This window comes from Solea senegalensis, linkage group LG20 (assembly GCF_019176455.1).
Source record: "Solea senegalensis isolate Sse05_10M linkage group LG20, IFAPA_SoseM_1, whole genome shotgun sequence".
Taxonomy (NCBI): domain Eukaryota; kingdom Metazoa; phylum Chordata; class Actinopteri; order Pleuronectiformes; family Soleidae; genus Solea; species Solea senegalensis.
Genome location: NC_058039.1, coordinates 6,478,196 through 6,494,101, shown reverse-complemented (window position 1 = coordinate 6,494,101; position 15,906 = coordinate 6,478,196). Strand labels below are relative to the sequence as shown.

The 15,906-nt window shown below is 40.0% G+C and overlaps 2 protein-coding genes across 3 annotated transcripts; both read right to left on the bottom strand.

Moving 5' to 3' along the window:
- Positions 1-573: 573 nt before the first annotated feature.
- Positions 574-6,442, bottom strand: rnf115b (ring finger protein 115b). Of its 2 annotated transcripts, none has more exons than XM_044053341.1 (9): positions 6,292-6,442; positions 4,312-4,370; positions 4,174-4,231; positions 3,874-4,027; positions 2,757-2,874; positions 2,563-2,641; positions 2,302-2,395; positions 1,165-1,280; positions 574-1,027 (listed from the first exon to the last, which is right to left on the bottom strand). In XM_044053341.1, the coding sequence occupies exons 1-9, from the start codon at positions 6,367-6,369 to the stop codon at positions 905-907; spliced, it is 879 nt and encodes a 292-aa protein (XP_043909276.1). In that variant the 5' UTR covers positions 6,370-6,442; the 3' UTR covers positions 574-904. The 2 variants fall into 2 exon arrangements, with proteins under 2 accessions (XP_043909276.1, XP_043909274.1); XM_044053339.1 differs by having other exon boundaries at positions 2,757-2,825; positions 3,874-4,085; positions 6,292-6,438.
- A 518-nt stretch (positions 6,443-6,960) lies between these two features.
- scamp3 (secretory carrier membrane protein 3) lies at positions 6,961-15,044 on the bottom strand. Its single transcript, XM_044053351.1, has 9 exons — positions 14,590-15,044; positions 14,095-14,175; positions 12,695-12,808; positions 11,577-11,697; positions 11,013-11,141; positions 10,511-10,673; positions 9,671-9,772; positions 9,079-9,196; positions 6,961-7,879 (listed from the first exon to the last, which is right to left on the bottom strand). The coding sequence occupies exons 1-9, from the start codon at positions 14,641-14,643 to the stop codon at positions 7,742-7,744; spliced, it is 1,020 nt and encodes a 339-aa protein (XP_043909286.1). The 5' UTR covers positions 14,644-15,044; the 3' UTR covers positions 6,961-7,741.
- Positions 15,045-15,906: the final 862 nt, after the last annotated feature.

Here is a 15,906-nt window from a genome sequence, read left to right as displayed (position 1 = left end):
AAGAAAACTCATCAAGGCCTGAGTCAAGTTTTAGCAGTGTTAAATGTATACTATTATCTAACAGATATGTAATAAGTGTTAATAACACTAATAGTAATAAACAGATAAAATTGTTGTGAACCTAACATATTTATCTATCCTTGCTGTTTGACGAAAGTCAAAAGTTTTAGCAGAATTTAGCCAACAGAATTTAGACAACAGAACCAGAGAAAATGAGGAAGACGCAATAAACCATGGCAAACAAAAGAAAACGTGTGGTCTCTGAGACAGTGGTGCACTTCCTCCCGAAATGCAAACCATTCAGTATAACAAGGAACATTTAGCAGTTAAATTCTCTAATACCAAATCTCAAATCTTTGTTTCATTTGATTAAGGCCCAACAGATGTGTTATCTCCATGTATACTGTCACTGTAATCTAATAAAGCTTGACAGTTCTGACCACAACATAAGCCAATGATATGCTGTCACATCAGTGAAACAAAAATAGCCTATTTGGTTGGTACATAAAGGTCAATATACAGCGTCTGCCTCTGATGGCTCATAATAGTAGAGATGAAGTGAGGAGCAGAGGATGAGGATCACAAGGTTAAGCTTTAATAACAGCCTATTGTATAGAAATATATTCACAAATAAACTGGGTTTTTTAAAAAAACAACAGATGGTGATTAGTTAGTGCATGAAGTTGTCATTGAGTAAACCAACTTTAAACAAAACAAACTGCCACGTCCTTTATTTATGTGCTGTAAAGTGACAATGTTTGTGTAAAAAAAAAAAACCCATAGTCCTTGGTAGAGATGTATGATACAAATGAAAGCTGAAGCTGCAATTTTTTAAGTGTGTCTTGGAGGAGAGCAGCATGTCTATTGAAAACAGTAAAGGAGGTAGAGTAGTTCACTTTGTTTTTCAGATCGCCTGCCTCTCCTGTTGCTCTGCCCTGATGACACGATCTCCTGCAGGTTGTGCTGTGGATGGGAGGCTGTTATCGACGCCGTCAAGGCTTTTGCGGCACACTGGGCAGGTGTCATGCTTTGGACAGAGGAGAGAAAAACTTGATCATCTGCAGGAAAAGAGTCAGCCATGCAACAGCTATCCCAGTGTTCACACTGTCACAAATCAAATAGACCTTCTGATCCGACTTTCCACAAGCCATTAACTGTCCTTACCAGCTCCAGCCAGGGCACTATACAGTGACTGTGGAAGTAATGGAGACAAGGTAGTTTCCTGACAGATTCCCCAAATGAATACTCCTCCCTACAAACTGGACACTCCAGTCTGCAGTCTGGAAAGGCAAAATAAGACAACCGTGAACAGAAATTAAGATTCTTGACACCATAAATGCACAAAATCCTTATTATAAGCCAGTAAAGTGTAAAACAGTGTTACTAATGCAATGTCATTTCATATTGACCCAGTTTAATTAGATGTGAAAGTGGAGATTTAGCAGCTTTTGAAAAAAATGGGAGCAATGGAAAGACATGAGAATAGAATGAAAGACAGGAAGGAAGGAAGACTGCTAACAAACTGTAAATTACATTTGAATAAACATTTACAAATACAATTTTACCCTTAGTGCTCACATGGCACGGATCCATGCCACAGGTGCACCCTTAAATTGGGAATAAAATACTAGGGCTGCAACTAACGATTATTTTCATAATCCATTAATCTGTCGATTATATTCTCGATTAATCAAGTAATCGTTTGGTCCATAAAATGTCAGAAAATGTTGATCAGTGTTTCTCAGAACTTGCTTTATTTCCCTAAAAACACTCGAATTGAATAATTGTTTCAGCCCTATAAAATACAGAACTCATCCCGGGGTGTGTGTTTATAGGTCACATCTTCAGCCTCTCCAAAAATGCGTTTCTCCATATTTAAAAACCAAACAAAACAGGAGTAGTGATAATTGTGCATAATTCACAAAATAGACAGTTTTTGTTCAGCAAAACAAAACAAGTAAACTTTGAACTGTGGCATATTCCCAAATTTCACAAATTCAATCAGATTTTTGGACATTTTGATTACTTCTTACTCAGGTGTTGGTGAAAACGAAATAAATATATAATTTCACCGGATTGCCTATAGGTTGTGCTGGAAAAAAAGGACATGAGACACTATATTGCACATTCATATAGCCTCTGTCTATACATTTTAACAAAACAAGCAGTTTAAATGCTCTGTGTTCTAAGGGTTAATGGCCAACGTTTTCAAACCAGCCAGTAGGGTTAATAATTCGAGTTTAATTAAGTAGAGAAAAAGGGTTAGCCTAGTAATATGATCCAGTGTGTATGCCAGCCCACCTTTTTGTTCCTTAGAGATGCAAACTGTTGGCAGGGATGAGATCATGTCCTTTTCTGCAGGAGGTGGACCTGAACCCTCCAACTGTCCTAACAACTGGAGAGTGGGAGAAGAAATAAATGTAGAGATGTACAGGTGCAGGGATGCAGAGGACAAAAAAAACACATTTTATCTAATTACAACTTCATAATAAACATATCTTAGGCTCTAGATGAAGCAAGACGCTAACATTAATGTAGCCACAGTTCCCCAACATCACTGACCTCTGTGATGACAGCATCCAGACCTCCCTGACCCCACGCATAGTCTGCTGGGTTTGCGTATAACTGTAACATGCTGGAGCTGGCAAACAACAATGTAGTAGTGAGAGAGAGAGAGAGAGAGAAAAAACGAGGTCACACAGAGCTACATGAAACCTAAAGTAAATAATGTGAATCGAAAACCAAAGAGCGTTTACAGTGCAGCTGGTGCAGCACCAGGGTTTCCGTTGTTGGCGAAGAGGTCGGCTAAGACCTGCTGTACAATCCTTGAAAGGGCAAACACAGAGAGCAAACAAGTCTGCTGTAGTGTGTCCTCTAAAAAAACACACACACAAACTTCACACTTTAGCTGTCTCAATTCATGCACCATCATCGACAAAGTAAGGGTTAAGGGGACGTTAAACAGATCAGGAAAGTGAGGAAGGCTTCTATGACTGCACTTTTATGCAGGTTGAATAAAAGATGCCAAATGATTACAGAGATCGATGAATGCAACGCAGAACTGTTTCACCTTATAAATATCAGATCATGAAAACTGAATCAGAAATACTTCATTAATCCCTGAGGGAAATGACTTAAATTGCTGGAAAATGAGTGTGTGAAAGCTTGCTCATGTAAAAAGAAGCTTATGATTTGATGATCTTTTACTCAATTTATTGAAACCTAATTGTGCTGATAGATAACAGTTGTTACCCCCGCTTATTAAAAGTGCACGAGATCAAAGATAAAATTGTCTTTTTCCCCGCACTAGTTTATGTTCCACAGCAACAATAATAATGTACCTGAGAAATGTTCAACTCATTTGAAATGACATTATCTCAATTTCACCCACTTGTCTTTTTTTAAATTATTCAGTAATAGTAATTATCTCATAAATATTGAATGTGTATTCAGTGTCAAATATCAGAGAATTGAAAGCTGTGGTGCATATGAACTTTTGTTGATATTTGTTGTTGAACCGAAAAGCAAAACTGGACTCAGACTGGACTGAGGGAGTGGTTGTGTGTATACAGCAGTAGTGCAGGGAGCAGAAAGCATTTATCCTGTTAAACTGCTACATTTTTGAGCCGTAGAATTGACTAATGGGATTTTTGAAGGATAATAAACAACCATAATGTTATCACACTCCTATTAACCTCAACTCTCTTCTGCCTTCTACTACACATCATTCCAACCCAAATTCCAGTGATCACATTATTGGCGGCGACTTTTGTACAACACTAAATTTGTTCACTTTTTTCTTTTTTTATAAATCAGATCAACAGCATTCTAAAGCAGGTGTTGGTGATGTCTCTGTGTACCATGTAAACACACCCTTCCACTGCAGGCCTTTGCTCAGGCCTGGACCCCCTCTCCGGCTCAGGCCGGGGTGAAGACTCTGGTTCTGTGGCCTCAGCAGCAGCCTGTGACAGCAGAAAAGAGCCGGTCTGACCTGCAGACACCTGCTGGCTGTCATCTGGACGGGACCCTGAGGAAGGCGGATGGGACAGCAGAGCAGAGCGCTCCATAAACAGTAGCTGCCATAACTTCAAGAGAGACCAGAGAAGCAATGTGTCAAACAAAGCCACAGAGGAAGGGGGTGTTCTTATTAAAATGCCATTCACGAGGACATACTTCTGAGAACAATGAGTCTGAGTCTTCGCTGGCAGATGACGTGCTGTCCTGCAGGAGACTGGAGCACAAAATAACAGTCATTATAAACCACAGATGTACAGTATGTTTCCTCATTAAAACACCAAAACTCAGGTGTACCTGGACTCTTCTGTCACCTCCTCAATGAAGCCAGAGTCACATCTGGGGCAGACCAGGTCCTTCAGGAGAGCAAAAATACAGTATACACAGTATAGATATTCAATTCAAATCCAAAACTATGTGGATACAATTCTCATTTCTTTACAGGCCTTTATATGAGGATGTAACCATCTCCATTCTTGGTTATTGGCTACAGATACAGTATGTGCACTTCCTGAACTAGACAAGATTCAGCCTGTAAAACAACAGTGTCCCAGTGTTGGATGAGGCTAAGTGAGCAGTAGAATGTCACGGGTTGCATGTCCTTTTTCTTTTTCTAACCACCTGATTCAAAATTTTACTTATTATTAGTTACTACAATAAAGTGTTGTGTTATCTGTCTGTACATGTAACGAACATCTGTCTGTCTGTCTGTGTGTGCAGTGCCGACTTGTTGATGTCGGATAAGAAATGCAGGAGAACGGGTACGGGGGGTGCTGCACTCACAGAAAGCACTGAACTGGTTTACTAGTGCATGTGCAGCACGTTAAGAAAGTTAAGAAATATTAAGCTGTTGAGTAAATGATTAAGGAATATTTAACGATTTCATCACATATTTGTATCATTTATCCTACTTTTAAGTTCATATAAGCCTTTATGTATAGTTGATCAAATTATAGATGTGTAACCCTCATTTGTAATGATAAAAGCACAGAAAGACAAATGGGGAATTAAATAAATAACAGCACTGACATTAAAGACATTAAAAGACATTCAAATAAAGTCAGTTATTTAAAAAGAAAAAATAGAGGTAGAGCTGAATGTATTCTGTGTATTAAAACTTAAAAATGTAAAAGACATTACATTTAAACAGTTGCAAGCAGAAGTTGGATGGGGTTAAGGTCATATTTCTGGTATTGTTTCATGAGTCAGATCCCATCATGTATAAAGTAACTTAAAGGGATACTTGAGTAAAAGTACAAGTATCTTCCCTGAACATGACTTTGGTAGAAGTTGAAGTCACTTTTTTTTTTATAATATTACTTATAGTAAAAGTCTTAAAGTATATGACATTTACTGTACTTAAGTATCAAAAGTCATGTTCTGATATAAATGATACTTATGTCTCAGAAGTAAAAGTATTCAAAAAGTAAGAAGCAAGGATTGAGCCAGTTGTCTTTCAACTGGAAGGTTGTGGGTTCAGTCTATATGTGTCCTTGAGCAAGACACTTAACCCCATGTTGAAGTGTGTGAATGGCAAAACTGTGGTGTAACACTTACCAATTATTCTTCTTATTTTATTTGGTACTAACAAAGATGGTTAGAGTGAATGTAGTGTAGTAAAAGTCAAAGTTGCTAGAAATATAAATAACAAAGTAAAGTACAGATACATGAATGTTGTACTCAGATAAGAGTGTGAGAAGATGTCCAGATGTTAGACTGTGAGGTGCATGTGTGTGTGTGTATTGGTCTGTCGTAACACTGTCAGTGCGTAACTGTGCCATAAATAGCGTCACGGTGCGCTCGCTCCCTCTCCCTGCTGCTGCAGCTCAGGCACAATCAATAACACTCAAACTGAGCCTAATAACTTACGTGACTGTTCAGACATTAAAACGCACCATGTGACGCTGTGAGAAGCCTGTGGTGACACCCGAACAGCCCTTCACACACAGCTGACAGAAGACAACTGGACATAAGGTCTCTAACAGTGGCGGCGCTTCTAAATATGGCAACGTGAATCGCCAGAACGGACTCCCTTCCCTTCTTTCTCTCCCTTATGTAAAATCATGGTGCACACTCCGCGCGTATTAAACAAAACAAACACCATTAAGCCTCAATGAGCGCTGAGAGTGATATTAAAGCTTATTATCGTAGCAGATATGATTTAATACTAAATATTTGCGCTTTTCAAAAGACAAAGTCAAACAAATCTCATTCCAGCGCATGGATGAATCCAGGCCAACACGTGTGGAAATAACAACACTTTCCAAACAGACTCACCGGGAGCTTAGGGTTTGTTTCACGTTTACAGCAGTGACAGAAAAACCGGTGTTGTGTTGCCTCTGCAGCCTCCGCCATCTTCACGGTGACGTCCGTGTGTGAAAAAGCCCATAATAGTCTGAGGCCAGTGGAGCAGATCAGAGCAGAGCGGAGTAAAGCAGCTCAGCATGGTCTGGTGCCCGGGACATGTCACAAGTATTTCTAGATAAATACTAGCAATTTACCTATTTTCAAGTTTTAAATAAAGAAAACAAAACAATCAAACTAAATTTCTTAGTGCTGCAAACATGAAATTGCAGCCTGGAGTTTTAAAAAGCAACAAGTTGTCAGGATGACATAAGGACTGCAGTTTCTTTGAGAAGTGTTGGGTGTAGCCAGAGAGTGTATGAGTGTATAAATGTTTTAGGAGAATGTCTGTTTCTTTCAGAGCAGGAAGTCAACCAAATCTGCATCCTAGCAACACAACTCCACTAAACACATGTACTAAATGTCATTTAATACCAGTGCTCAAAGAGAGACAGGGTAAACCCATGAGAACATAAACACAGAATTAAAAAGAAGTCACTCGCCTTTGACTCAGATAAGTTTCAAAGTTGTCATGGAAACGGTTTCCATGTCAATGGGGCTAAGGAAGATAAATCTGTAACATACAACAACCGTCAGCACAGGTGTCTGTATGAGCGAGACAATTTATTATTTATTCAACACAAACAGTGAACTGTAATAATCATAAGAACCACAGGCTGCACTCACAGAGCAGTGACAGATAAATTGTAACCGAAACAACAACAACAACACAGGATCATAATATTGACAATATGAGAGCTTTTGGCAGTACAGTAAGTAGGCATTCTCGTTTTTGGAATAACAACAAAAACAACACATTAGTTTTACACTCAAGCAACAACAACAGAAGAAAAAAAAACGTAGAGTATTGGCTAAAGCTCCTCCACTCACATGTGGATGACATGTTAGAATGGCAACAAATCAGTGTTCAGTTCAGACTTAAAATTCACACAAACATGGCTCCGGGTAAACATAACGCACATACCATAATCATGTGAATACTATCCCACTTGGCACACAGCTCATCTTCTAATATATACACACAAGTAAAAAGCCTTCAGTGACACTTGTACAACTGTGACAAACTTCATACAGCATCTTCAGTGTTTTTTGTTTTTTTTGCGTTTCACGTCGTCACATTTTTTCCTGTTTCTTCCATCTTGCCACTCTTGTTTTGGCAATGTAGTTAACTTTTCATGTACACATTTTGAAATTAGACAACCACACCTCTGTCTCATGCAAGTGCCCTATAGTTTCAGTGCCCTGGGGTAAATATAATGACGCAACCCCCCAATCAAACTAAAATAACCTTTGGGGGGAAATTGCTCTATCGATCAAGCCCTGCACTTCTTACCCTCCCAGCCCTACTTGTACATCACTTTCTCTATCGAGGTGCGGTGAAGGCCCCCTGGGCTGCGCTGAAGGTGGCCTGGCGTACAGCCTGATTGGACATGACTCCGGTTGCAAACTCAGCCTGGGCCTTTTGGAAGCTGGCATCGGTCTGTCTGTACAGACCGTGGACCTGGAGCGGGGAAGAGCAGATGCCGTTGAAACCAGATCCATGTAACAATTCATCATCATAACACACAATGTGAGGGTGAAAATGATACGCGGAACCTGATATGGAGGCTATTCTTTAGATTGTTGTCTAAAGACTGCTCGATGGTCATTGCCCACCTGGGCCAAACAGGTGCAAGCGTTTATATGGAGCAGGTAAAATTTGACAATTTTCCTTTCACCCTCACCCTTTCAGACTACAAAACCTCACACGATTTTCTGTTGTCTGCCATTTATTTTAGTGATTTATTGATTTATGATCGTGTGCAACTTTTAAATATAAACAAATATCTGTCAGAGTCAAACCACTGTCACATGAGTTCACTAAATGCTGATTAAGCTTTTCAGCTCCACACGACTCTCTTCGTGTTTCTCAGTATAGCCGTGTTGTGTGCTTGAATTGCCAGCAATGTTACCACACTGCACAAGGAAGTGACGTATCACGACTGATGGAGACAAGGCGGAAGCACAACAGCTAAATAGCGATAGTAAAGTAAGGTGGCTGCATACAGTTGGACTATGGCTGAAAACGTCATGAAGCCAGTCCTATTTTCATCATAATCCTAAATTTGGGCTAAAAAGTCCAATAGAATAAAAAGCAAAGCAAGCACTCCCTGAACAACCGCCTGACTATGTACCTACACCTATGTGCCGATCACAGCTGCTGTTGTTCCTGTACCATGCAGCTCCAAGTTTCCTGGATGCAGTCTGGACAAGTAACATTAATTTAAAAGACAAATATTCAACAGAAAACAGACCGTTGAAACTAAAATCTAATGAAAGCAAAGGGAGGTCACGTAGAGATGCTGGCAATGTTTTGGTAATTCCACTTTTGAGGGAACTTTGGGAACATTTATAAACACATTATCCAGCATGCTGTGAACTCAAGTATGATCAAGTTTACAGGGTCATACATGTAACTAACCAGGTGTCACGTGTTTTAGCTGCACAAAAACTTGAAACCAGGGCCAAGGCCCAAGGCCCATGCTATGTCCCGTTTGCTTGTGCTCATGCTCGAAGGAATTTCTGTTTTTTGGACGCTACTCTAAATATCCCGCTAATTAGTCCATGCAAGGATAGTGTGACTGACACCCTGTCAAAACTGCAGACTCAATTTGTGTCACAACCTGGGATTTTCCCCTCCGGCCTAACACATGTACTCACCTTCTTCAGCATGATAACCCCCATGGCTGCTTGGGCAGTAAAGAGGATGGCATTCATCATCATGATCGCACCAACGGCAACGCTTATCTTCATAGCAGCCAGGCTCACGATCCACCCACTGAGGGAAAGGGACAGTGAGACAGAGAAATAAAAGACAGGAGGAGAAAGAAGAAGTGATGTAAAAAATGTTTTAAATCAGATTTGAGATGCAACTAAGGAAATCTAAATGTATGTCTGAGTTTAATTTCAATAGGTTAATTTGACATAACAATATAAACTGCCAAACGAAAGAAACCGAACATTGAACCTTTACGAAAGCAAGTATTTTGCGCCTCCAGAAAAAAGGAGCAGCCCATGGCCAAGAAGAAAGGAATTGGGCTTGTAACAGGTTCAAAGCCTGGGGTGCCCCTGAACAAGGCACCCACATAGCTCCCAAGTAGCAGTTAAGTGCTGCCCACTGCTCCTACACCCACCTCGTGTGTTAAATGCAGAGCTCAAATTCACCATCACCAATTGGTGTGTCCGCAAAAACAAATGATTCTAATTCTAATTTTGAATCCTAATCCAAATAGACTTGTGACATCAGTCCCACCTGAAACCCCATCCAGGGATGCCGATGGTCATGATGACGTAGACGACCACTTGGGCAAAGAAAACGAAGAAGAAGGCGAAGAAGTTGAAGGAGCTGTCACTCCTAAAGGAGAGGAAAATTATCCCATCATTATAGAACAGCTCTCAATCACTACTGTGAACAGGTAACGCAAACATAAGGGATGGCTTTAAACACCGGTCTTTGTTCTTGTTCTGACTGATCAGAGCTCTGCTCAGGCTAAATTTAGGCAGAGCATTTTTTGAAACAGACATTGATGGTGTAAGCTGTCACCGGTTTCAGTTGAGTGAACGGTGGTGTGATAAGCTGCCGCTGCTCCCCAGGTCCCTTTACTATTGGTAAAATTAATTTCAATGCTATATCCCAATATTGTTGAAAGATATCTATAAATAAAATGTATTTTTAAATACTAACAGGAAATTGAAGCAAATGTCCACACAGGCATTAAATACCAAAATCTTTAACTCGACAATGTAGAAATGAAATGTGGAGACAGCAAAGCAAAATGCAAGAGTGTGAAATAATTTAGCAATTGTGTTTGCTCTGTGTCAGTTTGCTTTTCTTTACAGGGTTCATTTGCTGGTGTCTAGTTTCACTTCCACTGCTTTCACTCTCAGATTAAGCTCCTATTACAACATAGCAAAGACTTGATACCTCCTGTCAGCCTTTGATCAAGTCAATAACATACTGAGAGTCCCTCATACTATTTCTAACGGTCAGGCAGGACTGAGGTAAACCTTGAAGAACATCAATTACAGATTTTACAGATAACAAGTAAGTGGTTTTTTCCATGTGGGAAAAAATCAAGATGGTGCAACACACCTGAAGGCTTTGTACATAGGTCGGTACCAACAGACAAAAGAGCAGGGTGTGAAGAGGATCCCCCACAAGATGGCGAGACCCAGGCCCACACCACTGCCTGTGGTGTCCACACAAAAAACGGCCAGGGAGGAGATCAAGTTGAGGAGCAGTGTGCAGGTGCCAACTGGACATGGATAAAAAATAAAAAAAATAAAGGAAGAAAGAAATGAGGGAAGTGAGTGAAACACTCTGCATTCTGTTTGATTTGCTTCATGCCACAGTCCTCAGTCTTGCAGGTACCGTAAGTGTCTTTGTGCAAACATTCAGGCTCAAATGAATCTACTTTCAATTTCAAAAGATAATCTTTTAGTTCTTATCAGCTTAAACTGATAAATCTTCTTAAAATTGCTAAACGAATATACTAATAATGTTTACTGGTGTAAATCAACACCACATCATTCAAAACACTAAAGGGTTTTAATTGTCCTTATTATTAGCAGATTAAGGAATAACAGGAACTCACACATCCAGAAGTAGTACATGATGGTGACTGTGCGCTGGAAACGCTGGCTGATCTCCACATTGATGTCCTGGTAAAAGCAGGGGCCCACAGGGCAGAATGACGGCAGCGGGGGCCAGTTATTCTGACGGGCTGAAGGCCAAAAACATAATGAATGAAAATGCAGCAAAAGCACAACTGTTGAAAAAGGAAACCACGTCTCTACAGATGACACTGCAGTTGTTAGCTAATACTGTACATTTAAAATGCCCTTACACTGTGTGTTATAAGCCATTTATTAATTTTTAATGATATGCTTACAAATGAGACAAATGACAAATAGAGAGCTTTTCATTTTAAGTGTAACCATTTCTTGTCAATATCTTTGAGCTTGGGTTGAAATGTGAAAATAAGATGCTTGTGACTTTAATATCTTCAGGTTATTAAACTGTTTGGGATAATGAAGTATTCATCATTCATAAACCATACTATAGGTTACAGTGCATCTGAGATACATTTTGACAAGAGGGATTAGGCATCTGAATCCAACCTGCCCCCAAAAAAACCTTCACATCATCCCCCACTTACAGGCTCCGGGTCCCAGGCCGTGTGACTCCAGCTCCCTCTCTCTCCTCTCCAGCTCCTGGGCTTTTTTCTCCAGCTCTTCCTGCTTCTTCAGGAGCTCTGCTGTAGTTGCATTCACCACAGGCTGACACGAGGGGAAAAATGCATCAGAACAGAATGTCAAATTTCACCGGGAGAGGTTGTGTTTGTGTTATAAATAATGAAAAGGATTTTGTAAAGCTCTTGTATCTCATGGAAGGGCACCTCCCAGGAGAGACGCTGCTAAGTGAACAAATGTCAAGTGTTTTATATTCACTGTAGTTACACGACTGAGCACAGGTACAATCGGTATGTTTCTACGCAACCAGTCATGCTATGGTTGTAGCTCAACTATGCCGTTCAGTTGGACTACTGCCCCAGTCCCAGTACACAAATATTAGTGTGTCTGCCTCCACCTCCAGGTGGATATACATCCCCTTTTCGTGTGTTAGTATTAGGCAGTATCTGGTTTAGCATGCAGCTAGTTATTAGCATATCAAGTGCCATTCCATGTCATCCTAAAATCAACTTAAAAATATCCAACTCTTGAAGCAGACAGAGCAGACAATCGGTCTCCTCGTCAGTCCAAAAAAAATGGACTGGCCTGAATCTCACCATGTTTTGTCTGTGTTGTTATTCTTCTGTGTACTAGCTTCTTCTAACATTTCCGGGTATAAACCAGGGGTGGAAACTGTTGCTTCACGTCCAGAACAGCTTAAGTCTGTTCCTTGTCCCATTGAAGGTATACATGCGGTAGTAGTTCGACTCCTAATTGCATTATCTAGGTGTTAGACCCAACCATGAGGAATTTGACTAACATGTTTGCATGTATTTTAAAAGTCTGGTTTCAGTCAGACTCACAGAGTAATTAGATGTAGAGTTTTTGTTTTGAGTAATTTGTTCACAAAGCACTGACAGTAACAGTGGTGAGGTCTGCAAAACGAATTACTAGAAGACTAAACTTGATTGCAGCACAGCTAATGATTTGGAGCATTTCTTTTTGATGATTCCACACTCAGCTCATGCACGAAAGTGTGGGTTGATTCATCAGAATATCCACGACACTGACAAACAAACTCAACACATGGTGAGCCTTCATATACCTGGGAGTTATAGGAGCCATAATTGCGAGGTTCAGTTGGTGTTGTTCTGCTGGGCGGGGTCTGTGCAGGCACAGGTGGAGCAGTGGGCGAGGTGGCATCATATGGTGGTGGAGGCTGGAAAATATTTTTTGTTAAAAGACAGGCATCAAAAACTAATTTGGCTTCATGTATTACAACTGTGTTCAAACCCAGTGTTCATCTGAGAGCACAGCATTAATGTCATGACAGGCTTAACTTCAGTTCCCTGTGTTTCAGTATTACTACCGACTAACAGGAAGTACACACAGATCCAAACTGTATCTAAGTGACAAAACTCAGATGAGTCAGTCCACAATTTAGATGAAAGCTTTTTCCCAAGCAACAAAATCATTTAACTCTATAACATAACTGATGTGTACAACACAGATGCACACTAACTTGTCCTTGAGACATACAGAAACTTTTTGGAGTCATTTATGTTGCATGTGTCCCCTTGCCCTCTTCTTTTTGTTTCTGTTTCTGTGTTTAGTGACTATTTTGAGGTGGTTTGTAGGAGTTCTTTCATGTTTGTAATATTTTTGTCTGAAATAGAAAAGTGAAGCTTTGTAGTCATTTTGTGTATTAATAGCAATTATATCATCACATTACCCACTGTGAATAAGTTTCAATTCACAATCTATTTTCACAATATAAAATCCAAAATTACTTTCAGAGCAAACATCCCCTTGCGACCTGCCATCAATAAAGCAAAGCTGAAAAACACTGTTGTGTTAAGAGCTGAAAGGGAAGGATTAATTAATCAAGAGAAAAAAAATGCAGGTTTTAGCCTCTAAAATATGTGAGGCTTTTGTTAGATATACAAGATTAATGGTAGATCTTTAGGTTTAGGACCGATAAATTAACAAGATAAGTATTCTGTATTTATCTTTCTCAGTTGTGTGGAAGTAAATCTTACTTTTTTCCAATATTTCCTTTTATTTATATTTGTAGAGTTGACAGAAGAGGACAGAAATTAGGCTAATAAACATAACCCACACAGAACAATCAAATTTAATTGAATTACCCAGTTATAATCCAACACAGCCATTCCCAAATTTAAGCTTAAATTCAAATCTGAAAACAAAACCTTTATTCACATGATCCCCCAGCAATACGAGAGTGATTGTGATGGGTCAACAATTCAGTTGACACATAAGGTAATCAGATAAAATATGAATTACAGGTGAGTTAAACCCCATCGCTTTTACTACTAATGGAAATAGACTGCAAACATTTATGGTTCTTTTATTGATTGCTTATTTTAATTTTTCTTCTGTTGGACCATGAGTCTATAACAAAGAATGAAGAATAAAAATGAAAAGGCTTTTTGACACACGCATAAGGAATCACTGTGTCAGCGTATCATACATAAATATTCTCACCCCAGTCGTGTTGTCAAATGGGTTGTAAAGGTCCAGTGTGGCATATCCTGCATTGCTGCTGTGTTGAGTCACTGCAGGATCCTAGAGCAGAAACAGGGACACATTAGTGTAATTAGCACATTAAAGCTCCAGTGTGTAACATTTAGGAGGGCTTACTGGCAGAACTTAAATACTACACATAGGTGTGTTTGTATACGTCTGGTTTTCATAGCCTTAGAATATATGCATGTATGTGTATTCCCGAGGAGTCTTTTATTTGTTTTAGTCTGAAGTCCCAGCATATACATATAATAAGTCAACACAAAAGTCAAAGCTGAACGTTTGTTCGTTGTCAACAGGATCAGTGACGACAGTGACGACAGTCAGGCCCCAAAAACACCCCCACTGTCACATGAGCAACAACTCGCCTGCTGTTACACTAAAACAACATGAATGACTTTTATCCATTTAAACACACAATGACAGTCACAGCAGTTGTAATGTCATTACACTCACTTGGAAGGGGTTTTGGTCGTCCATGGGCTCCGAGAAGCTTGTGTATTTTGACATGACGAGTGTTTATGAAGAAATGAAGCTAATGTGAAGTAGCCAGCATTAGCTGCTAATGTCAGAAGATGGTCTCACGCACACACAAACTATCAATACGCGTCGTTTGTTTCTTTTTCCAAAACGAACGGGCCACCCGGACGGGCGGTGCTTGGCTCTTTCTACTCTCAACTGCTAGCTACCCGCCCCTCCGGTGTAACATGTCTTCGCAGCTTCGAAAATAATAAACAGCTGGGAGCGACTGAGTGACGCAGACACGTTAATGGAGGTTCTCCTCTTCAGTCCCGACTCTCAGGGTCTAGACGTGAAAATGTGTCGCATGAGATGAAAACGTGTTGTTTTTCTTCTCCTTTCTCCCCTGCAGGAAAACATCCACGGATCAGACAGGAAGTAACCAGCCCTGGTCATGTCATGTGACTGCTGCTGCGGCAGAGGAGCACGTGGGAGCTGGCGGGGGCGTGGCCACCAAAGGTGAACTTTTCAAAATTCAATCCGATCTTTTTGACGTAAAGTGCCACTGTTTCTTACATAAACACTGACCATGGAGACCACCTGGTCCCAGTGAAGCAGAACCTAATTTCTGGGGAACTGGTAGGTTGGTAGGAAGGTTAGGGATACGTCTTTGTTAAAGCTGTTCAAATGAATGGAAGTCAATGCAGCGTTCTAAGAATAATGTGTGTGTGTGTGCGCGCGCGCCTGTGATGTTTATAATGTCATATTTGGCTGAATAATACGAGAAGTGAGGTGGACTGGAGGAAACAGGAGATATGAAAGGATAATATCAAGACTTATATTGGGACACACTGGGCTTAATAGTAGTACACTAAACATTACTCAGGTAAATGTGACTTTTGTACTGAAGAAAAACAATAGAACATGTTATGGTTAGGTGTAAGAAATATGAGACATAAAGAATAGAGATGATTAAAAGCAATAAAAGTCCAGTTTGACCTTACAGATGTTTTACAGAACAGTTCAGGAGAAGTTTGTTATAAAATCACATTTTGTTATCTGGACTGATTAAAGGAATATCCGTGATGAAGGTATATGTTTTAGAGTCAAGCATTTCTACATTCATTTGACAGAAAAGCATGTGCTTAAAGTCTAGTTCTTCAGTGGACAATGAAACAAAAAGTGCACTTTTCAACTTCTCTCAGACTCACATGTCTAAAATTTCCCTGGAAAAGTGGAAGTGATACAAACTGAGCACAGACTCTGGTCAGGTTAAATTTGACACCATGCTCTGGTTTTTAAACATACTTTGTA

Coding starts and splice junctions, on each gene's coding strand:
- rnf115b (XM_044053339.1), bottom strand. CDS start 6,369: ATGGCGGAGGCTGCAGAGGCAACACAACACCGGTTTTTCTGTCACTGC. Junction 4,371..6,291: donor AAACAAACCCTAAGCTCCCG/GTGAGTCTGTTT, acceptor GCTCTCCTGAAG/GACCTGGTCTGCCCCAGATG. Junction 1,028..1,164: donor TAGTGCCCTGGCTGGAGCTG/GTAAGGACAGTT, acceptor CTCTGTCCAAAG/CATGACACCTGCCCAGTGTG.
- scamp3 (XM_044053351.1), bottom strand. CDS start 14,643: ATGTCAAAATACACAAGCTTCTCGGAGCCCATGGACGACCAAAACCCC. Junction 9,197..9,670: donor ATCCCTGGATGGGGTTTCAG/GTGGGACTGATG, acceptor CCTTTCCCTCAG/TGGGTGGATCGTGAGCCTGG. Junction 7,880..9,078: donor GGGTTATCATGCTGAAGAAG/GTGAGTACATGT, acceptor TCCCCGCTCCAG/GTCCACGGTCTGTACAGACA.